The sequence below is a fragment of the Mirounga leonina genome, unplaced genomic scaffold (assembly GCF_011800145.1).
Source record: "Mirounga leonina isolate KUSES-001 unplaced genomic scaffold, KU_Mleo_1.0 Mir_151, whole genome shotgun sequence".
Taxonomy (NCBI): Eukaryota; Metazoa; Chordata; class Mammalia; order Carnivora; family Phocidae; genus Mirounga; species Mirounga leonina.
This window is the reverse complement of record NW_023270377.1, coordinates 55,471,303-55,494,902: the sequence shown is the minus strand read 5'-3', so window position 1 is coordinate 55,494,902 and position 23,600 is coordinate 55,471,303. Positions and strand designations below refer to the sequence as shown.

General features: G+C 50.4%; 1 protein-coding gene across 2 annotated transcripts; it reads left to right on the top strand.

Moving 5' to 3' along the window:
- Window positions 1-16,961: 16,961 nt before the first annotated feature.
- On the top strand, window positions 16,962-23,253 carry HOXD4 (homeobox D4). 2 transcript variants are annotated; one of them, XM_035007695.1, is made up of 3 exons: window positions 16,962-17,048; window positions 17,297-19,175; window positions 19,734-23,253. In XM_035007695.1, exons 2-3 carry the CDS (start codon window positions 18,740-18,742, stop codon window positions 20,072-20,074), a joined length of 777 nt encoding a protein of 258 aa, XP_034863586.1. In that variant the 5' UTR covers window positions 16,962-17,048; window positions 17,297-18,739; the 3' UTR covers window positions 20,075-23,253. The 2 variants fall into 2 exon arrangements, with proteins under 2 accessions (XP_034863586.1, XP_034863587.1); XM_035007696.1 differs by lacking the exon at window positions 16,962-17,048 and having other exon boundaries at window positions 17,087-19,175; window positions 19,734-19,830; window positions 20,010-23,253.
- Window positions 23,254-23,600: the final 347 nt, after the last annotated feature.

Here is a 23,600-nt window from a genome sequence, read left to right as displayed (position 1 = left end):
AGGCAATGTTTCACTAAAGCTTCTATTTGATTAAAAAAAAAAAAAGGGAGTGGGGGTTACAAGCACTGCGTTGTAAAAATAAATAAATAAATGCAGGGGAGGGGTCTCTTTTTCATTCCAAAGAGGGCTGGCTAGGCTATCCTAGCTGCATCTTGCTCTAAATAACCTTGCTAAGATAACTGTGAAAACTTTGAACTTCGCAGAGGACTCAAGTTGTGGGCCCAGTGGGGGAAGACCCAGAGTCCAGGTTACGCGCTACAGATTATTCCGCTGAGCCTGTGCTGATGCTGGGGTTTGAGATTTGTTATTAACAAGATAGCCATTTCCCATTGGAGGCTGCTCCTGCAGCTGCCATTTTATGAGGGAAGAGAAGGGGGAAGAGGGGTAGTAGAGAAGAGGAGAAATTCAAGTAAACTAATACTTCTCCCCTCAAAATGGGAAGCACCTCATCGGGTAGACATTGAAGAGCTCTTCGCTTTTTCTAGATGTGTTTATTTTTAAAGAGGTACATTTTAATTTCCAGAATGGTTTTTATTGCACAGGTAAGAAAATGGAATCTGTCTTAGGCCTGAATCAGCCCCTCAGGCATTGGTGGGCTATTCGCCTGCCACTTCAAGGACCTGGGATATGTTGGCATTGGTGGGGCCAGAAGTGAAACACCACCTAGCTTTCTAACCAGGGAAGAGGCTGTGGCTGTGGCATTCGCTGACCTGAGCCGGAAAAGACCATTTTAAGTCACGGGTGGCCTGCGGCTTAAGAAACATTTGCATGAGAGGAGACAGCTGCAAATGTGCATGCTAGATTTGGAAACGTTCTGCTCCGTGTGCTGCTTGAGACTCTGCTGTTGGCTTCTAGAGCGAAGATGCCAAGCGCCTGAAAGCATGGCTAGGAAACAGCCTGTGGGGTGGTGGCGGTGGGGGTTGGTGGAGGTGGCAGCGGCCGCAAGCTGGCTAGAGCTTCTTGCTGGCCAAACTCTAGCTGCCTTCCATTTAAGTGATTCCTCTATTAGCAAAATTCTCCGTCCCCCACTCAAAAATGCTCCCCAAATTCCAGTGTTAGAGTCACTGATTTGGGGCAAGACTCAGGGGACCCGGTGCATGAATGGATGTGGAAATCAAGAAATGTTGGGGAGGTAGCAAGGTCCTTATTTCCTCTATATTCTGTGTTGCTCTGGAAGTGTTGTACCTTCTTGACCCATCGCCCCCAACCCATAGTAAAATTGTAGCTCTTGTACAGAAAAAAACTCTGCTGTAATACCTGGTGCATTGCAGAGTATTTGTACATATACAAATGTGGTATTCTAAGTATATATTTGGTATATTTGTACTTATACATAGATTACACATTGCAGAAAGTGTTGGTCATAAATAAATGTAGGTATATGTGTTTCTTTTTGTAGCTGAGAAAATCATAGATCTGCCTTCAAATAAACAGCTTGGGGCATTACCCCCCCCCCCCTTTCTCACATACACACACACACCACCTTCTTTTAGTGGCTAGAAACCCCCTATCATGGTGTTTCATGCAGACTCGAGGTGACGAGCACAGAAGACACCCTTCTAATTGGCTCAAATCTGTAAACATCCGAGGGTTGCAGCGAAGCGAGCAAACATTTTTGCTGCAGAAATTTGCATAAACCTTCAGAGAATCCTTTGAAAATCTAGGCGATGCTTTTTGGCCCTGGATTGCTTAAAATCTGCTTAGAGAGGTCTGTAAACCGTTTAGAGAAAAATAGGACCCTCCAATGTTAACACTGAATGAAAGAACCAGGCCTTCCAAGTGATTTAGGTTCTCTGTTTGCAAGGACCAGAAACACACAAAAGAGGGTGTGGGTCTCAATGGTTTCTAGAGAAAAGTCAGTTCGGGGACTGCCATTTTGTGAGGTTCCACAAAGCCCAGCACATCGCCTGGATTACCTCTGCACAGGGGAAAATGTGCAAATATGGCTGCCTTTTCAAAAGTGCAAAGTCTTTTTCCCAGCCCCCCTTCCCCAGGCTGAAAAGGAGGGTCATAAAGCTCCGCTTTTATGTGGGTAGAGGAAAACTGGCAATTGAGATTATTTCTTAGATAATTTTACAAGTGAGTAATCTCTGTTCAGTTCCATATGTACAAATCAGTGTAAAGTATTCTAGCTTGGAAGGGCCCCAAAATTTGCCCCACATATTCTTACACATTTTCTTTTGTAATTAAAAACTTTATTATTCTTCAATGCACAAGATGTTGCTATTTCACATCCAAGCTTGTGTCCTCTGCTTCCCTGGTGTTTGCTGATTCTTCCGGCATCTGGGGGTGGACAGGGGAATAGAACATTTTAATGGACCTTGGATACTGCTATAGTTCCCTCCAGCAAAGTTAGAGCACAGTTTCTAGAAAGAATATGACTTTTGCTGACAGATGGCAACAGAATTCCTTTAATAAAAAACATCCAAGGTCATCGGAACCTTTTCAAGGGATACAAACGGCCTGCTTCAAACGGTGCTGTGTGTTTCCTGCTTAAGTCTATGTTCACTTAGGTACTTACTGAATGTGAGGATGTTCATAGCAGAAAACCTACCCGTAGACATCCAATCCAAATATTTATAAATGCATTACTAGAAGTCCAAAGACAGTGCCCTTGAAAGGATGGGGGGATGGGTTACCTCTTTCAGGCAGGTTCTGAAGCCTGGATGATCATGCCCATGCATTAATGATGAGGAGAATGCTGGGGCCCTCAAGGACATTTACTTTCAGCTGGTGTTCTCTGGCGCAGCTCGTATCAGAAGTGCAAAAGGAATGTGACTCCTGCCTTTGAAGAAAAAGGACTATTTCTTCCCAGGGCTGAAACTGAGGGTCCGCTCTTTTCCCGGAACAAATGGAGCCCCTCTCCTCTTCAATGTTGCATTGAGCAGGCTTTTCGATGGGCAAACATTTTGGGGGCAATGGAAGAAGGGAAAACTAGAATTAAATTGCATAGAAATAAGAAATGCACTTAGGAGAGACATAGCAAGGGGTTTCAAAGGGGATCCAGAAAGACTGCTTCCCCTTGAACCCAGCACTGTCCAGGAGGATATTTCTGCCAAGATAAATGCCAAGCATTGGGAGTTCAAACCCTTATTTTGGAGAAGTTGACAAGTACCTAAAACCATTTCCAGGCTTTGAGCTGGTTGGTGACTCTCCTACCCCTGGAAACCCCAAGAAATGGGAGGGACCCCAATTTATGTTGGAGAGGTGTTAGGGGGAGGGCGGGCTTTCTTGGCCTGCAGAGCCCTGGTTTTCTGCGCAAGATCACTGGGGCTGGCTTGCCTGGAGATGAGAGGGGCAAAAACCGAAAGTGCCTGACTGCTGCTCCCGGGCCGGCCTTTCTGTGAGGGGAGGGGAGGAGAAGCCAAGTGACCCGCGCAAGGAGACTCGGAGGGGGGTGACTGCCAGCATCACCTCCCGGAGCGCCAGTGCAGTCCACCGCATTCATTTCCCCTCCAACACAACGCTCTATTCAGCAGAGGTTTCGAGCCAAACCAAAAAAAGAGCAAAAGAAATACTTCCTAGAAAAGGTGAGAGTCAGGAACCATGGAGGCAAGAGACGCAGAGAGAGCAGAGAGGAGCAGAGAAGAGCAGAGAGGAAGAAAGAGGAGAGGAGGAAGGACGGAAAAGGAGGAGGAACAGAGAGAGAACAGAAGATAGCGGGGAGAGAAAGAGGAAAAAACATGGCGCTTGCGAGCTGTATGTGCAAAATCCGCAAGGAATTGCAGCAAATTCCTTTTTGTTTGAAGAAAATTTACAACTTGGTAATAGACCTTTTTATGACCTATTTGCGGTCGTCATTGGCTGCGGCTGGTCATGTGCAGGCGCCGCTCGCCTTCACGGCCTTTTTCCTGATTTCCCAGGCGAATTTCCCCCCGCATTCTGCCTTCCTGGAGCCTCACCCCCTCTTTTTCTAACCTTTGTCTCTGCAGAGGTGGGATCCAGTCGCCGGCTGCGGGATTGCGGGGTCCGCGGCGGCCTCCGCTCCCGCCCGGCGCCCAACGTGGCCCCACCGCCGCTTCGCTCGGGCAGCGCCGCTGCCGCCTCCGGAGCCGGTGGGGAGCCTGGCGGGCGGGAGAGCCCGGAAGGAGCCCTGGGCGCTGAGGCCCCCGCCGGCGCCGACACCGCCCGCCGGGAGCAGCCGGCCTGCTCCGGGTGACTGCAGCCGCGCGCTTCCGAGGCGACTCCTTCTCCAGCATGAGCGGATCCCTGCCGCCCCCAGTGCGCGTAGCCCGGCAGCGCCTAATGGATTACTGCAGCCGCCGTGGCCGACCGCCGCCTCCTGCTCGGCAGCCTCCGGGTAAGAGTCGCCCCTCCCCGCGCCCCAGCCCCGCCGCCGACGAGCTCCAGGCGCCCACCCCCTTGGGCAGCCCGGTGAGCCTGGCCCGACTCCCTATACTTCTCCGGTACCTTGGGGTGGCTGTCTGCGCCCCCTGCTTCCTAATCACTCCATCTCTGAGCAGGCGTCCCCTGGGGCCCCGGGTGGGGTCTGGCTGAGCTCAGAAGTCGAAGGGAAGCCTCATTTCCCCTCGAGATTCCGAGAGGTGGAGACCGGCAGATAGGACCCCACTGAATCGAGAGCCCCTCAATCCCCAACCTGGGAAGAATCTGTAGATGGTTCCTGGACGTTTTAGCTGTGCTGTGGGTTACTAAAGGCACTCGGTAGTATAGAGCCGTGTTTTGCGGCTTGTCTGTGGTCAGAGGTATCTGGGACGCTAACAGGTGTTTTTTGAGGATTGAGGGTTGGGGCTGGGGGTGGGGGTGGGGTGGATTCTGCGCACCCAGGATGTGTTTGGTTTGTTAATCTAGGCTTTGGTGAGTGATGGTGGCTAATTTTTAGGGTTTATGGTTTATTGGGCCTTATGTATGAGATGGAATTTTAAATATTTTTAACCGTTTCTCTCGTTCTTAGAGAATTTTTGTAGCAACTTAAGAAAGGTTCCTCCCACATCTAATAATCTATCAGGTGAATTTGGATTATTTTATGTCACAAAATGGTTACATGCTCTGGGAGGGAACGGGGTCAGAAAATCCAGTGCAGGTCTTGGGTAAAAATCAATAGATATTTAAGAAATTCAAAGCATGTTTAAGTTCAAATATTACGTGTGTTTCTTATTTGCCAGAATAGGAAGAGTAGGTATTTTGCTCTCTAAATGCCCTGTTGTGGGTTTTTGCCTACAAATAAACGTTATATAGCAACATTTTACCCTCTTCTTCAAAATTACTGAACTGAAACATTATCTATGCATCAAAAGAAAATCCTTTGCAGGAAAAAAAAAAAAAAGAATGCTCTTTTAGCCTACCGATTTTGAACAGCATTTGAGGATGCATCTCTCAAATTCTCTTGACTATTCCCTCATGAACACCTTGTGAAATATTAAAACCTGTGGACAATCTGCCGCATTGCGCATGGGGTGGACCTGCGCACCGCTGAATATCGTCTCCAAAGCACCCAGCGGCAAATCCTAATATTCCAAATATTCCTTTGTAATCGTTTTGGCCATAAAAGTGTTCCCAAACAATAATGATATCTGTGTAGAAAGGTATTTTTAGTAATTAACGATGGGATCACGCTGGTTTCAAAATGGAGCGCCACTAATTTGTGGCCAGTTGATGCTGAGGAATTGTGGTGGATCACTATGATCTCACAAATAAGAAAGTGTATTTTTTATTTGGAATGTCTGTATTTTGTAACTATTTTGCCACTACGGTACAATGGCTGTTGAGATCATTGTTTCATATTGGTAAAAAGCATTACCTATTGAAAAGCAGGCCCTTGGTCAGAGGCACGTAGGCCTGTCCCCTGGCAGCTCCAAAGCCTGAGGAGCCCCCTAGGTGGGCTGGGACAAGCGTGGGGGTGGGGAGGAGTTGTGGCCATGATGGCCAAGCCCTAGGGTTCGGAGCTTCAGTCGCTTTTCCCTGGATTGGGTGGCTGAGTGCGACCAAGTGACTAAAAACCGAGGCAGGCTTCAGGTCCTGTTACGCAGCAGAGGGTGAGGTCATGGGTAGATATGGAGGACTGAAGGGTTCTTTGTAAGTCCTGTGGTAGCATTAAGAGCTTATTGGAACTTAATGGTCGGTTGCATTTAAGGGAATAAATAATCTGCAAATCACATTTGAACTCAGGCCAGGAGAAGACTAGTTAACGCTTTTGCTACTGTTGGAAATGCCCCCATTGTCCATGTTAACCCCAATTTTAAAAAAATTAAACTCAATTTTTAAAAATTAAGTAAGAAACACTTGGACTCTTAAGAGCTCACAAGCCAGGAAGTGTAACTCCCAGCGTCCTCAGCCCGAACCTCTATCCGTTTACAGTTCAGGGAGCCACTGACATGTCGGAGCCTCGGTGTTTTTACGGGCCAGGCTGTGAGCTGGGCTTGCACTCTTCATGGGGACCAGGGAAAAGAGCAAAACGCGCTATTATAAATGTGGCCAAGCACCAGGGCTGAAAACCAAACGTATTTTCCTGTCAGATGCTCCTTCAAATAAATATATTTCGCCAGAATTCTGTTTTCTGAGCTAGAGAAGCAGGGGAAATCGGAACAAAGACAGTATTTCACTCTGGGCAGGCAGGCAGCTGTTAGAGGTATTTACGGCCTTGCCGCAGTGCGGCCGCGGGGCAGGGCACGCGGGGGCACCGGAAGCTAGGGAGAAGCCACCAAGAACTCGGAATTCCGATTTAAGTCCAATTTAGGGCCACTTTTCCGGAATTGGTGTGAATAGATACCCTCTTTCTAGGAACGAGTCCATTAGACTTGATGGTTGTGCAGAATGAGGAATAAGTCGTGCTTTCTGAACGTAGGGTGATTTTCCCCCGCCTCGATTAACCACTCAAGAGAAGCAGTGTACTGGATGTGAAATTGCTGATCCAAATGACAACCTTGAGAGTGTTCATTGGCAACATGGCGATTTTGTTGGCTTGGTGGAACAGGGCTTGCAAATCAGAAAGGACGGCTGGGGGGTTTTAATACAGGTTTTCCTGAAAAAAAAAAAGAAAAGAGAAAGTACGTTTCCTGCCTCTCTGAGATGGGGCGTCCAAGCTCCTCTGCAGGTGAGCACGCAAGCAGTGCGCGCTGGCGCACGCCGCAGAGCGCTGCGCGAGCTGCTCTTACAGTTCAGTGCCCTAAGCGCCTGCCACGCACGCTCGTTGGGCGTCTGGCGCATGTGCAGTGAAATAGCCCAGCCCGGGGATCCAGCCATAAGGCACGGATGGGGGAGGGGGCAAGTGGACTCAGCCGGAAGATAGAACCCGATCTCTCCACTCCCCCCTCCCTCAGTATTCGCTGCTCATCTTTCCTTTATTCCAGCCTTCAATCTAAATATAGCCAAACATGTTGTCCTTGACTACGTTATTTGCAATCATCTTGACTCACCACCCCATCCCAGTTTAAATCTGTACTTTAGAAACAGTCTGCAAATGCGAACTAGTGGCCAAAGGGAAGCCAGATCTTCTTTGAAGGTGTTAAAAGTGACACATACACGCACACACACGCACACACTTTTAACACCTTAAAAGAAAATTTTTATGTGTGATCCTCAGGGAAGTGTTAGTTTTTTTTTTCAGCCTGGTGCTTCTGCTTTAGGAAAAGGCCTTTCCTCCTGGCTTCTGCTCAAACCGCTAAACTTAAGGCCAGTCCTTCAGCCGTACTATTCCCGGACTTTGTTACGCCAGAGCAGCACGTTCGAGGGCTCTGCGGGGTCCAGCGGCTCGGCAGAGAGCGGTCAAATAAATAAATAAACGGGCAAACCGGAGGGATTTTCCGCCTGGACTCGCCTAATTAATGGGGGATGCACGCTCCTGGGCCGAGAGCCTGGGGGGTAGGACGGGAGGGGGTCTCAGGATCCTCTCGCCTTCTGGCCGCCCCAGGGGACACTGGGGGACCGGCTCCCAGCCTCTGGTGCGGGAAGATCTCCACCCGCGCGGAGAAGCCTCAGTCTCGGGTTTTCCGGGCGGCCTCAGTCCCCCTGCTCCGCTGTCTGGCACCTTGTCCAGGAGGAGGCGCTGTAGGACAAGCGTCTTGCCCGCTGCGGCGGCGCCGGTGATGCCCCGGGCGCGGGCGGGGGTAGGGGAGGACACGTGACTCCTCTTCCTCCTCCACCTCCTCCTCCTCCTCCTCCTCCGGTCGCCAAGTGCTTTGGCCTCTGTGGAGGGTCGGAGGTACTGCGCCCACCCCCAGAGGGCTGCTTCCCGGGATGGGCAGTTTTAGGTAGACCCGAGGCCGCGGAGCCTGAAGGCAGATTCCAGGGTGGCAGGCCACCTCACTTCCTCCGCCTTCCCGGAGGTGGCGCGATTTCCGCGCGCTGGGCTCCTAGAAGCAGGAAACTAGGGTCCCGCGGTAGGACAAGACGTGTTTAACCATCCCCCTCGGGCTGGGCTGCTGTTCTTGCCACTTTTCATTACTGCGATCCTTGGTAGCTAGAATCCGCAGCCTTGAAAAGCACGACGTTCAGCGCCTCCCGAGGCAGGCGGACGGGCCTCGCGCTGACTCTCCTACCACAAGGCCTGGGTTCCGGGATTCCCTCTGGGCTTCCTTGAGGCTGAGAGGGCGGATCTCATTGACTTTGCAGCTTGAGAACACTGCAGATGCACATCTCAGCCCTTTTCCACACCACCCACACACACTCCTCTCACCCCTGCGCCCATTTCAGGACCTTGGTGGGCTCCATGGGTCGTTTCTTGCACCACTGTGACACCCAACTTCGACAGTGGGCCCCGACCCAACACCACTGATCCTCCATTGTCTGTTGGCAATGCAGTCTTTTTCTTCCCTCTTTTCCGTACTTAAGGACAATGATTCTTTAATAAAGACCTGCATTCAAATTTGTTTATAATTCAGGTTCCTGGGTCTCAGGCCGGACTTAATAAATCATAATATCTGGGACCTGCATTTTGTAAACACTCTCCCAAAAGGCAATTAAGAAGCATGCTTATATTTGCCCACTACTGATCAAGTGTCTTTCCTGCTTCTTCTATGGTTCTTTGGTATCCAGGGGCCAAGTTCCCTTTACCACTCAGCAACCCCCATAGTTCCTGGGGCTCCCTCCCTAACTGAGTTTTTAAATGTCACTACCCTATAGGCTGATTAATTGCTCCCATTTAGGGAAGGGGACATTGATTTCTTGCTAACTTCGAGATTTTCAAGAGGTGAGTATGTTCCCAGTTCAGACCATCTTGGTTCAAATCTTTACCACTTACCTGCTCTGTAACAGGCAAATAGGGCAAATTCTCTGGGCCTGTTTCCTCATTTGAAAAGTAGGAATAAGAGTACCTTCAAGGTTGTTATGAAGATTTTTTTACTTACATAGCAATACTGTGTGCTGTGTGATATTCTAACTACCTTAAACATTAATTCACTGGTTAAGTACTTGAAAGAGTGTTTTGGCGCATAACAAGCATTCAGTACATACTGCTTATCATTTTTATCTCTTTTCTGCTCAACATCAGGCCTAGACTTTTAGAGCTGAAAGAGACATGGTTCACTCACCCAATTCTTGAAATCTACAGAGGAGAAGACAGGCATAGGCTTGGTCACACAGGAAGTGACAGACCCAGGAGAACATAGTTCTGGGGCGCTTCCTCTTGCTGGAGTGGGCCTCGTAGGCCCTGCTCCCTTGGGTCTCGGGTGTCTGGCATCTGCCTGTGGGTAGACTTCAGGGATGCATCCAGAAGGAAAGTGCCGCTACCCCCTCAGTGGGCAGATGGGCAGATTGAGGAGGCCTTGAGCCCACACAGGCACATCTGTGACTCCTACAGAAGGCTGCAGGTCTTTCCTGAGAGAGTTACCTCCACCACCACCTGTCAGTCACACCCACCAAAGCAAGTATCCCCTTTTTAGCCTCTTGAAATCTGGAGCAGGGTAAAAAGGCAAGAGGCCAGTGGGCAATAGCAGAGGATGCCAGAAGTGTCCCACTCCCTCTTAATCTGCTTGTGTTCCAAGATCTGGGCTCCAGGGCCATGGTTGAGCCACAGCAAACTTGGGCCACACTGATGTCAGCGTGTATCTTGGAGAGGCCTTATCCCCCCAAATCTCCATCAGCCTTTCCAGATTTTTGAGATTCTTTCTATCTTTTTAAAAGAGCTATGTAAATACTATTTCATGCTACAACCCACGTACGTGCACAGACCCCTTGCAACCGGTTCCAACCCCTAGTCCTGGCTTCCATGACTTGTGCTTATAGACTTTTCCTAACAAGGCCTCCGCGGCCCTTTGCCAAGCTACTTCTCTTGGCTTACCCAGGAGTTCACCTGGGTCAGATTTTCTCTCAAAACACATATAGTCTCTTTAGCTACCAACCTTGCCAGATGAAGTTTGGCCTATGGCATAGGGCAGTGCTGCAGTCCCCAGCCATCCCCGACTCCCGTGCCATCTAAGCTCCACTCTTGTTTCTCAAAGTACTAAGATGGCCATCCCAGGCCCTACCCTTCTTGGGACCCCCGGAGCCTTTTCTAGCCCCCAGCTCCATCATCAAAGGCCCTGTCTCAGGGCCCATTCATTTGGATCCCATCTCTCACTACTGGAGTTTTCCTCTGGGGTCACCTTTTCTTCCCAGAGGACACCAAGCCAGAACTCCGATGAGCAGACTCCATTGTAGGAGGTAGGGTTGAGGGTAGTGGGAGAAGTGTTCCTTTTTAAGTGCTGGAGTATAGTGCCAGGAAGATGGGATTATATTTCTCTCCTGCTTGGGACTCCCTGCTCAGCTCCTCTCTGGCTGTACCCCCATCCTGAGTTCCCAAGTACCAGGCCTAGGTAGTCTTCTTCTTCCATCTGCCCCCTACCTAGGGGGTTCATTCAAAGTCCCATCCCTACCTATCCTGGTTATGCAGACACTTAGTTTAAGAGGAGAGCTCAAAACTGCCTCTGGGCAAGAGGCCTCTTAAAAGTCAATGTCAGACTATTCTTCCCTGGGGGCCACATAGCAAGGGCCCTTAGAGTGGACAGAGGGCAGACCTCATTACACCTGGAGTGTAGCTGATACCTGTTGATGCCCCTTCACTTTCTCCTCCTTCCTGGGAGCTGCTCTGGCTTCTAGGTTGGTGGAGCCCTACCAGGGACCCTACCTCATGGGAGCTTTCTGGGCAGGAATTCCCAGGGGCCCTTTTCAGCCAAATGCGGAGGGATAGTGCCCAGAGTCCCGCTTCTCCCCAAAATGAATTCATTGCAGGTTTTAAAGAAGGCTTCAACCTCTCCTTCCACACCTCTTCTTCTGTTACTTCTACCACCACCATTGAAACTCCTTGAGAAAACTCCAACACATTGGTCCAAGTTAGTATGCTGTTCCCCCTGACGCTCAGCCTTCTTCTTAGACCAAGTTTGTTCCTTCTTTTCCCCACTCCCTCATTCACAGAAGCCCAGGACACTGGAAGCTTGGGGGCAAGGGAAGACTGTAGGAAGGTGGACATTCTCTCCTTAATCATGTTGTCTGGCTGCCCTAAGATTCGAAAGTAATTGAAGATATCTGCCTCAATGTCTTCCTTTCCTTTTTCCTCTGCATGGCTGGTTACTTTCCTGTTATCATCTCAATATACAGAATAGGCTGTGTCATTTTATTCATCTTCTTGTGTGAGCCACAGTGAAGACTGCAAGCAAGCCCAGGCACCGTCCTTCATTGCCATTCATTTAAAAAGTATCTACTGAGCCCAGATCAGGCACCTGGCATTGTTTCAAACAACCACCTCCTCAGCTCGGTCTCCTCCTTGCACCCCACCCCCCATGAAAAGCTCACACAATTGCCTAGAAAGTCACACATCCTTTGATTAATTCTGTTTTATTAAGGAAAAATAAAGCTGTTCTCCATCTCTCAAATTCTAAGTATTTTTTTTACGGTGGATTAACTGGGACTAATTTTTAAGCTGCTCACCTAATCCTAACAGAATCAGAAATCATTTTTTAAAGGGTTGCTTCTTACTCATATTTTTAAAATGAATACTACCAACTGTAAAAGAAAAAGGTCCTCCTAAGGGGCTAAGAAATAAATGCCATATAGTCTGAGCTAACAGCTCCCGCTTTCCGCTAATGAAAGTCAAATCAGGAAATGAGTTCAGAAATACCCAGAGAATGGGTGGAAGTTAGAATGCAAAGAGATCTTTGTAGAGAGGGATCTCATTCATGGGCTTGGTAGGACTTGCTGATGAGAACTTCGGCAACTGAATTTGATTTAGAAATCGTGTGTGTGTGCGCGCGTGCTCTACAAACCTACACATAACTCCCATTCTTTTCATCAGAATAGTCAAAATCATACATGTTTTCACACTGATTGGTAGAAACTCTGGCGGGCCATGGAAGGGTGCTGGGAGTCAGTTCTTTCTTTATGTACCCCCCTTGGTGGGAGCTGGGGGCATCTTTCCCACCCCCATCTAGCCCAGCACAGAATGTCACATTCTCCGGTAGAGCGGTAGAGCGGTAGAGCTCGGGCCCAAGCTCCTTTTCTGGGCTTTCTCAGCAGGAGAGCGCACTCCCTCCTCCTCTCTTAGGCTCACCCTCTAGTGGGAGTGGCAGTGTGGGGGCGTAGCATTTCACTCAGGTTTGGGCGCAGGGACCATGAGCTCCTGGCCCTGTGGGAGCAGGGACATCTGACTTCCTGGGCTTGGGTTCCTTGAGAACCTCATTTGCTTCCTCACACCCTGTCTCCTTCACACCAAGGCTGTTTTATTGTTTTATAACCTTCTTTTAGAGCTTCAGTTGCCAAAGATCCCGATGGGGCTATTCTCCAGTTTCTCACTTTACCAAACCCCAAGTCTTGCTGTTTTAAGCAGTTTGGTCACTTGCAAAGGCTCCCCTTTCAGAGCCAAGCAAATTATAGAAACCTCTAGGCATGTGGCTACCTTCACCTTTCTCACTGAGCCCATCCACAACAATACAGAGCCAAGTGTTAACCCCAAATGCCACCCCCACCCCAAGCCCACCCAGCCTCTCCCTAACCACCCTTTTTTTCTGTTGAAGTTTGAACAAAATCTCAAATAATTCCTGGTATAAGCAAGTAAGGAGTAGCCTTTGACTTGCCTTTTTATTTACCACATCTAGAGCTAGAGAATGATTGAAATAAAGGAGTTGATGGTACTCACAGTGAATGCAGCCAAAGAATCATAAGACATGCCCACCAACCAGTCTTTTCGAAATAGCACTATCTCCCAGCTTAAACAGACTTCTCTGAAAAGATGCTATTTGAAAAGCCCAGGGTGTTGATATGAATATGATCCCCCTTGCATCCTGAATATTTGGAACTATTTAAATGTGAGAGAACAGTTGCAGTGAACCTTTATTTAGTGAATAAAAGTTTAAAGCCGAAGGTTATTTATGGTTGTGCAGAGATGAGACCTGAGTGGCTATTTACGAGCACGTGATTCCAATAAACTTTGTTTTATGGCTTGAGAGTTGACAAGCCAAAATATAATTCCCACCATAAATTAGGTTAAGAGCATACAAGTGCAGATGCTTGGTTCTTGGAGGAGCGATAGGGAAGTGAGAGGCTCCAGCTAGCACCAGGCTCAGAAGGAGACAGTTCTACTCCCAGTTCCCTTGCCCACTAGGAGAGAAAACCAGTAAGTCACTTACTACTTTTTCCAGGACAGCTCCAGGGGTGGGGGATTTCTCTGCCTTCTCTTTCCTGCCTGGGGTGAAGAGAAGTCCCAGAGAAGTTAATTTTCATTTTAGCCTAAACCTCACTTAACAAATAGAATGGGAATCCCGGTTTCCTCCCCTCCCTTCTGGACACAGAAAGTTAGGAACTGAGGGCTCCTACCTCACAAAAGGGACTTACTGTCTCTCTCCTCCTCCTAATGGAGCATCTGCCTCAGACGTGGAATTACACAGTGGTAGTCTAGGTGGAGAGAGTGCGAGAGTGGGGGAGAAAGGGGGAGGGAGGGAAAGGATGAGGATGGAGAGGGCTTTGCCTCTGAGATTTCTCAGGGAAGACTGCCATCCTAGAATAGATGAAAACTTAAAGCTGGACACCAGCCCCTGTGAGGAGCATGGCTCTGTAAGGTTGCTTTGTGGGCTCTCCAGTAGCAATGCTTGACAAAATGCTGTCACATCCAGAGAGCTGCGGAACAATCTAAAGCATTGCCATTTACCTTCAAACCCATCGATTTTCCTCCTCCTTTGGTTATCATTTGGGTCCCCATTTCCCTTGGAAATTGTTCTTTGTTTTGAATTGGAGCAGAAGTGGGAAGGCAAGTCCCAGTCGTGCCTGGCCCTTCTTTGGAAAGGAGAAGACAGGTTTTGGGGGCGCTAGTTGGGGCTGGGGAATTTGAAACCAATCTGAAACTGGGAAAGGGGGTTGAATTGCGCCCAGCGCGAGGCAGACGGGGAGCTGGGGCAGGGGACAGATGCAGCGGCCGCCCCCTCCCCAGTGGACTTGCGCCCACCCGGCCGATTGTGTAGAAGGAAACACACAAAGGCCCATTTTCTCCTCGCTTCCCGTTTTCCCACTGGGGAAACCCTGTTACAGGCAGCCTGAGTCGGGCCAGGCAACCAGTAAGGTTTTGCCCAAGGGTGCATGGAGTGGGGGAGGTGACGGGGGCCATACTCTCCTACTGCCCGGGTCTGCCCTTGAGGACTGCGGTCTCGCGCTCCGCGGAGAACTTGGCGCAGTTCCTGGGGGCGGCACCCGAAGCGGGGCGGTCTGGGTATTGGTGGGGTGCCTGGGCCTTGTCATTTTTCTGTATATCCTCTACCTCTGCTTTATTATCCTGTGGAATTTAAGTGACCCCCGTTTTCATTGCAACAGGTTCGGGGCCGTGAGAGACTGCCGCTGTAAGTACCTTCCCGTTTCTTCCGAACTGCGAAGAGGCGGTATTGATAACTGGGGAGGTGTTGGCGGAAGGGCCGCGCCAGAAGACTGGGCGGGTGGAAGGGCGGCCCTGGCCGCCCTGGCCTGGCGGTGCGAGGCGAGCTCTCTTTGGGAGTGGAGGCTCTAAGTTGTGCTCCTGGATAGATTTCCTGGGGCCTAGTTCACAGCCACCCAACCAAGAGAACACACCGCAGGCTCTCGCCCCTGTCTCCTTGGGCCTCTCTAGGCCTCCCCAGCTCGCACAGGTGCAGCTCCGCTGCCGCCCTGCGCTTCTGTTAAGAGCTTGCAGCTAATTAGCAGCCCGCCCTATTAACGAGTTTCGAGTTTCGGCGAGCATCGCTTTCTGCTTGAACCAGCCTGCTAAACGCCAGATCAACGCGGTTCCCCTCCGCAGCCCAGCCTAGCTTAACCCGGTCCAACCTGGCCCAACCTTCTCTTCTCTTGTTTTGTTCTGTTTTTAATAAAAAAGAAGAAAGAAAAACGTAACCCTCTACGGCTGCGGGTGTGTGAAGTTGGTCCGCTTCCGGGAAGGGCTGCGAATTCTGAGCTTTAGGTGGAAATCCCTCCCCGCCCCTCCCCCGCGCCAGCCCCAGAGGTTTGGGCTCTGGGCTGGGGACACCGGCTGAGCAAGGCGGGAGGGATACGACCATTCTGGTTCACCTCTGCTCCTCTGGAGCTGCAGTTCGAGAATTTTCGCGCCAGAGCCGCTAGTGTTGCAGGCAAACGTCGTGGTGGTGGTGGTGGTGGTGGTAGGGCTGCGGTGGGGGGCAGAGATTCTTGGGGACCTGGGCTCAGAAGTTTGGATCTTTCTGAGTTGCCTGTGCTGCGGAAGACAGGTACATTTCTGAGGCGGCCTGTGAGATCTCCAGAAGGGCTAGCCCATTAAGGTGATGGTAGTGGCAGAAGAATTAAGGAAGAAACAGTGAGGCTTCCCTCACTGCAAAATGGAGATTATTTTAATGGGAGATAGAATGGAGGAGGGCTATAGAAGCCAGGCACCCTTCCTCTCTGGTGAGACACCCTTTGCTAGGGCTTGGCTCTGGGCCAGGTTTCTCTGCCCTCCCAGGGTGAGCAACCTACTTGACTTCCTGGGGGCTGTGTTCCTCCCCAGAAGTGGAGATTCTGCCCAGTTCATAGTTCCCCTCTATTAATCAGGCTGGCCCAAATGAAACCAGCTCTGGGCTCCAGGCTGGAAAATCTGGTGTCCCCAGGACACCCTGGTTTTGCCCCCTTTCTGCCACTGCCCCTGCTCTGGGTGCTTATCTCTGCCAGTGCTCCTCGCTTGCAAACCCACATTCGGCACCCTGTAGCTGAACACAGCACAAAAAGCCCGAGAGATCAAAAGCATTTGTATGGGCAGTTGAGCGGGAGGTGAATATTTAACGCTTTTGTTCATCAATAACTCGTTGGCTTTGACCTGTCTGAACAAGTGGAGCAATAAGGTGAAATGCAGGTCACAGCGTCTAACAAATATGAAAATGTGTACCCTCACCCGGATCCCCACCCAGCCCAGCAGCCTCCCCCAATTTGTCTGGGTAAAGCCTAGGCCCAGTGTCCCCAGGCAGGTGGGTGTGTGGGAGCGCTGGGCATTAGGGGAAGTTGGGGGGAACCCCCCCCTGAACAAGGGAATTTGGTATGGGGTAGCCTCGGACTCTCCTTAGATTTGGCACCCAGGAAATCCCTACGAAATAGCCAAAGCCCTGGAACCAAAGGATGGAGGGGGTGAGGTGGGGAGTGTCCAAAGTGCAGAGTAGAAGCAGGGAGCCAATTTTGCCAGGCTGGGGGGCAGAGGGGAGTTTCCCTGCTCTACCCCACCAGATCCAGGATAAGGCTGAAACTAATTTTTGAATCATAAGGGAGAAAACCAAAACAATCAAAAAAAATTTTTTAACACCTCTGGCCTACGGTCAGAGATCCAAAAGCCCCTCTTGAGCCCGGGCATCCTTCTGCCCCTGAAGCCCATCCGGGCCCCGAGTGTGTCTGTGTTCTTCGTGCCCCAGACCGGGGGATGAGCCCTAGACGGCGCTGGGGCGGGTGCAGTTCCTGAACTTTTGTACTCTTGTGTGGTGCTGTCGGCAAAGCAGAAATAATGAAACTTTGTGATATGTTTGTAAATGATTTCAAATGACCCCTCGCCCTGCCCTTCACCATTAGCGCGCCGACCCTAGCCCAGGGCGGCTCCGTGCCTGCAAGCAGTGCCTGCCGCGGGGTCTGCAGCAGCGGGACAGAGCGGCCAGACGGGCCCAGGGCCCAGGAAGGTAAATGGGAGACTTCTGGGAGAACGAGCTTTGTCAGCCAACCTGGCTTGCTCCCACACTGGGGAAAAAAGAATGGGTGGAGGATATTCCCCTCTTGCATCTTTTCTTCTGCCTCTGAGGGCGTTTGCACCTTTCAGGAAAATACCACTTGATAAGGGGGGGGGTAGCTGGATCTGGAGGGGGGGTAATAAAGCTGCCATTTCCAGGATGGATTATTTTTTCTTCTTTTCTTGTCTTTCTTTCTTAAGAAGACTGTCCCGTCTCCTTGGCTGCTCAGTCACTCCAGCCCTGATACAAGGATGGGGAACTCGTTGCTGCAAATTTTCACCAAGCTCTCCAAGCTACCTGAACCCTCTCTGAAAGTGCGAGGAGCTGCGTCGGGCTGGTGATGGCTCCGAGGAAGAGGCCGGGGCTGCCAGTGGTCTGGGTACCCACTCTGGGTGGAACCTGGAACTAGTAACGTTGTCTATATATACCCTGTAGAACCGAATTTGTGTGGTATCCACATAGTCACAGATTCGATTCTAGGGGAATATATGGTCGATGCAAAAACTTCATGTTTCTCCGAAATGGCCATAGTCAGAAGCAGAGGCCAGAGGCAGCCGGGCGCGGGTCAGTTTTCTTTCTGTTTTATTACCTTAGACTCCAGGAGGATGGACTGAGCCTGGTGCCATAGTGGAGTCTTCGCCTCGAGAAGCCCCGCAGAGGCTCCCGTGTAAACCCTTAATTAGTTGCATGAATGCAGGGCCAAAGGGCTAGCTTTTGGGGGACTGGGGAGCAGGGTGGAAGGCCAGGTAGCCCCAGCCCCGATTCTGCCCTGAAGGAGTATGAGGTGAGGTCAGAGGCTGCCAGTGAGGGGGCTCACTGGTCATTGACCGCCATGTGGGAAGAAGGCCATTTAGGAAGAAGGAGTGCAGGGTCCTTTGGAGCCCATCTGGGTGAGGTGGGGGTGCCAACACCACCTTCCAGGCCCACCCCTCAGCTGCCTGAGCTGGGGGTGGGGAGGCGGGTAGCAGTCTTGCCATACCTGAAAGACCGGCTTGGGCTAGAAACACTCCAGCCTGGGCACTCACAGAAAGCTTGGCAGTTACTCATTGCCTGATTTGATTCAGGCCGGCCAGATTGTTGTAACTTTTGGGTGACCCTGATGAAGACAAAGCCAGGACTCGGCCTTTGTATGGCAGAGTCCCCGCTCCCGCGGGCGGGAGCCCTGCCTGCCTGGGGTACTCCGCCTAACTCAGAGGCTGCCTCACCCACCCGCCTGGTGGTATTCTGCAGCCTGACAGATTTGGGGTTTCATTCCCCCCATTGAACTGTGCCCATTTTGGGGGGCTGTTTTCAGGCGGGGGTGTGTGGAGAGGGCACTCGAGGTTAACAAAGTCGGTGGCAGACAAAAGCTGGGATTACCTGCCAGGAATGAGGCTGCTGGGGATTAGAGAACTACAGTAACATCTGGTGGGGGCCTTCAAATGTGCCATGTCGAGTCACTGGATCACACGTATGTTATTTAGTTGAATTTGTGAAAATTATGAGATGCTCACCAACCCGGTGATAAACTCGCTCCCTCGCTATTGGCTGGCCCGGTCACATGGCCGCCAACTTTATTCAGTTGACAGCAAGTAGGAGGGCCCTATGGAAGGAGAAAAAAAGACAACACGAGAAAAATTAGTATTTTCTACCTTCTGAAATTAATGGCCATGAGTTCGTATATGGTGAACTCCAAGTATGTGGACCCCAAGTTCCCTCCGTGCGAGGAGTATTTGCAGGGCGGCTACCTAGGCGAGCAGGGCGCCGACTACTACGGCGGTGGCGTGCAGGGTGCAGACTTCCAGCCCCCGGGGCTCTACCCACGGCCCGACTTCGGTGAGCAGACCTTCGGAGGCGGCGGCCCTGGGCCCGGCTCCGCGCTGCCCACACGGGGTCACGGGCAAGAAGCCAGTGGCCCCGGCGGCCACTACGGAGCCCCAGGAGAGCCGTGCCCCGCGCCCCCCGCGCCCCCGCCCGCGCCCCTGCCCGGCGCCCGGGCCTGCAGCCAGCCGGGCGGCCCCAAGCAGCCGCCCCCCGGGACGGCACTCAAGCAGCCCGCCGTGGTCTACCCGTGGATGAAGAAGGTGCACGTGAATTCGGGTAAGGCACAGCCGCGCGACCTCTCAGTCCCAGCCTGGAGGCCTGGGCCCCTGGGAGGGGGTGCGAGTGGGTGGGGGCGTGTGGGGCTTCAATGGGCGCCGCAATTACTCTCTCCATAAATTTTTATAGCTGAGGGAGCAGGCCGGGACCATGTGGCTGGCTGCTGGGCCGTGGGCGAAAAAGGGGGTGGAGATGGGGGTGGGGTGGGGGAGGACTCCATTTTCAGAGCGGAGGGAACCTGGTAGAGGAGAGGGGGATTTCTAAATGCTTGGGAATTCTGGAGCTCGCGGCCGGGCCGGGGAGATTGGAGCACATTTGGGGATCCCCGCCCGGGAGCCTGGGGGAGTTGGTGGGTGTGAGGGTGGGGGGGAGTGAGCGTGTGTGTGCGTGCACGCGGGGCAGGGGGACGGGAGGGCGGGAGGGAGGAAGGCAGCCGGCTGGGGGTGTGCGGGGAGGGCCGCGGGGCCTCGGGGCGCGCCAGGAAGTGAGCGGCAGTGGCGAGGGGCCTAACGAGTGGCTGGGCGCTGACCTGACCGTGCTGTCTGTTTTGTCTCGCAGTGAACCCCAACTACACTGGCGGGGAGCCCAAGCGGTCCCGGACGGCTTACACCCGGCAGCAAGTCCTAGAACTGGAAAAGGAATTTCATTTTAACAGGTATCTGACGCGGCGCCGTCGGATTGAAATTGCTCACACCCTGTGTCTGTCCGAGCGCCAGATCAAGATCTGGTTCCAGAACCGGAGGATGAAGTGGAAAAAAGACCACAAGCTGCCCAACACCAAAGGCAGGTCCTCGTCCTCATCCTCCTCTTCTTCCTCCTCCTGCTCTTCCTCAGCTGCTCCCGGCCAACATTTGCAGCCTCTGGCCAAGGACCACCACACGGACCTGACGACCTTATAGACGTGGGGACCCTGGGCCCATTCCTCCCTGCGCTCCCGGCTGAGCCGAAGCTGCGGGGGCAGGCCGGGCTTGCTGTCACCTCCCTGGGCTCTAAGGTACTGTGGGGTGGACCTGGGACACGCAGGCCGCCCTCGGACTAGGTTAGCATCCTGCCCGAGGGCAGCCCCCTCCCTCCCTGGAGCGGGATGGGGGTGGGAGGGGGGCGGGATTCTCTCTCTGAGTACATTATCATATGGCAGGAGCTACTGAGAACATAAACCTTGGCGAGTTATTAAACTTATGAAAATCTCTGCTGTTGGATTTTGAATTTGCAAATGAAGGTTGGATACTTTATCCCAGCTTGAATCTGAACATCCTCCCCCACCCCACCCCTCCAGGGATCTTTGTGGTTTAATAATGTGGGGGAGTTGAGGCAGAAGGTTGGCCGCCCTGTGCTAGCTGCTTTCAGGGGAAACAGGAGAGCTGGGCCAGGATTTCTGAACTTTCTGGGTTATCTGTATAATTTCCAGTGTGAGAAAAAGTATTTTGCTCCCAGTGGCCCCATGCCCAAAGAAACGAGTCTAAGAAGAAAGTGGAAACGGGTTATTTTATGTTTAGATTATATTTGCTTAAATATTTATTTGTTGGGGGATGGGGAACAGAAATAACTGACATCTTAATGCCAAAAATCTTGAGACGGTGAAAGGGGCTGAGTTTCAGGGAGGAGAATCAGAGATGCGTGGACTAACTTCTGGCTCTAAGCGGCATTTTGAACTCCACCCCCCTCCCCACTCCCCGGAAATGTGTGTAGGGGGCCCTTAACTCTTTTAGAAGGAAGCAAAGGGTCCACTCAGAGTTGAGTTCTTGAAAATATATTTCCACATGTGCTTTTTTCAGCACTGTGCTTACAACTAGTTCTGGGTGATTAAAGAAAAGGGAAAAGAAAGAAACAAATGGTCCAACATTTTTCCTTCTGGGGAAAGAAAACAAAACCTCTATGTTCTGGGTCATTAGATAATGACTGAATTTTCTGTTCCAACTGGATTCCAAATGCTGGATTCCAAATAACCCATATAGCAGTTTTCTTATAGGAATTGGTGTACGCCTATATGGGAGAGGGGGTGTGTAGTGGGGAGAAAATGGGAAAGTAAGGGGAATCTTGCTTTAAAAAGGAGAGAGAAAACTAATTGAATCTAGAAGTCCACAAAAGTTGGTATTAGGGTTTTTTTTTTTCCTGAAGTTTTTATTTTTTAAACAGATGTAAGGAAGTTTTTCTCAACACATGAATTAGAAGCAGAAATTGTAAAAGTATAAAAGTTTCAGGCCCTCTTCCTTGCCTTAAAGAATGGTGGTTTAAGAACAATCACTCTCAAACAACAAGAGTGATGTTCTTCAGTCATTTTTCTTATGCCTTGCCTGAGAAGGGTTCAAAGCTCATTTTTCTAAAATGCTGACCCTTAAGGATAAGGGGGGAAGGAGTCAAAGGTAATCGCCAGAGTTCATATACTCAAATGAAACAAGACTTTGGAAGTTTAAACCCCAAAGCCTCGGGCTCCAAAAAGAAACCCCTGGTTGTAGCTACAGAAAAGTGACAAAAGGGGGTGAGGGGGGGAGGGATGAGCTTGAAAGAGAGATTCAGAACTGGAGGTATTTTTTTCAGGGCTTCAGAACACTTTAGAAGGTGCGGAGGTAATTTTTAAAAATATATTTAGGTGGAGGGAGAAAAAAGAGTTTTTCTGCACGCATGTTCTTTGGTGTCTCCTGAGAGCTGAGAGCAGGTATTCACTGGAGTCCCTAGGCTGAAATTCCACTTCTCTAAAGTATCTTCCAAGCCTTGGTCTTTTGTATTAGACCCTGGGGACAGCTCTTTGTTCCTCCTTGGGGTGAGCCTGGCTCTCAGACTTGCACATGGCAATACTTGAATATCGCCACGTCGGGATATTAAAGATGGATATTCCTGCATTATTCGCATCATTGTTTCTATGACAAAAAGCAAAGAGTCCATACATAGTCAAGACGTCTTTTTTTCTGACGCCCTCACGTTGAGAAGCTGAAAAGGTATTTTACTGAAGTTCGGCTAAATTACAGAATCAGGTTCATCCAGAGGACAAATTTTCTATTCGATTAGCTGTATTTCAGCCGGGAGGACTGACCTCTAAACCCTTAACCTTTTGGACTCTAACTACCCTTCTCTTCTTTTTTTTCCCCTCTAACATGGAGAGCAGTCTTTGGATGTAGCATTTGAAAAGAGCCGCTTTGGTTAGGCAAGTTGGAAAGTGGCTAAGATTCTTTCCTAAGGCCCAACTCTGTGAATATATTGAACCTTCTCCTTGGGAGGGGGAAAAAGTATATATTTTCACAACACCCAATTACATATATATTATAGAGTATTATATAGATTTCCCCCTTCCCAGAAGTTCAGGTTATTCACCCTAGCTTCAGACCAAATGCCAAAACTGCATAGCTGCCTTCACCCATGCCCCAGAGGAAAGCCAAGAGGCATGTTTTGATGAAGAAAACCCAAGCTCCTTCTCCAACGTAGCCCCACTACTTTGAAAAGTAACTTAATCAGAGAAACAACTTCTTTGTTTATAAGTCTCTGTTCTCCTCAGTTTCCAGGGATTGTCTTTTGAAATGTTAATGGAGCCTGGATGGCCCAGGGAGCAGCCCTCAACCCTGTGGTCCCAATTGGACCCCAGCGTCCATTTGGGCCCACAGGAGTGGGGCAGGAAAGAAGCAGTGCCTCCCCCCAACCACCACCACCAAAGGGCAGGGAAGGAAATGAGTTCCCATCTGGGAACGTACTCTGGAGAGACCTAGATGTGGAAAGGAGCAGTGCCCATTTGCTTTTATTTGTTTCCAGTTTGTTCCCCCAAATATGAGCCAGAAGTGTTTGTTTTGTTGTTGTTGTTGTTGTTTTTAAAGCTGTGTTGGGGTCGTGACTGGGGAGGAGTGAAGTGTTTACTGAGGACATTGCTCCTCAGACTCCCATCTCACTTTGTCCATTGCAGCCTTTTGTTGGGAGATGACATTGTCAGTCAGCCCCATGGTGTCTGTTCACACAAGATGCTTTTTTAATAGAATTGACCAATGTTCTGCTGCCACTGATTAAAGTATTATTTATACTAATTGTTGCCTGTAGTTTTGATGTAATTCATTGATCTATATTTGAAATAATAAAAGGTGTAGCGAAATCTCCATCCTGTTTGGTGCCTCCACAGAAGCATTCTTCATTAAGTCTTCTAAAAGCTAACATTCAATATAAACAATTTATTTTATTATTTTCTGCATTGTGCCTGACATGTGAAGGTTAAACTGTGTAAGGGTTAGCAAATCTGTCATTGACCTGTCCCCCACACATACCCGCTCCCAATTTGGCCACCATATTTTGTGAGCCTTGGGCAGCCTAAGCTTGGATTCAGGCTGCAGGGCATTATTTTTTGAAAGGAAAATAAGTAACTTCCTAGGCCAAAAGGAGGCTCCAGGTTGGCTCTCTGTGTGGCCCGGGTTCGCCCCAGACCCCTTCGGTCTCTCTTTGTTTTGTGGT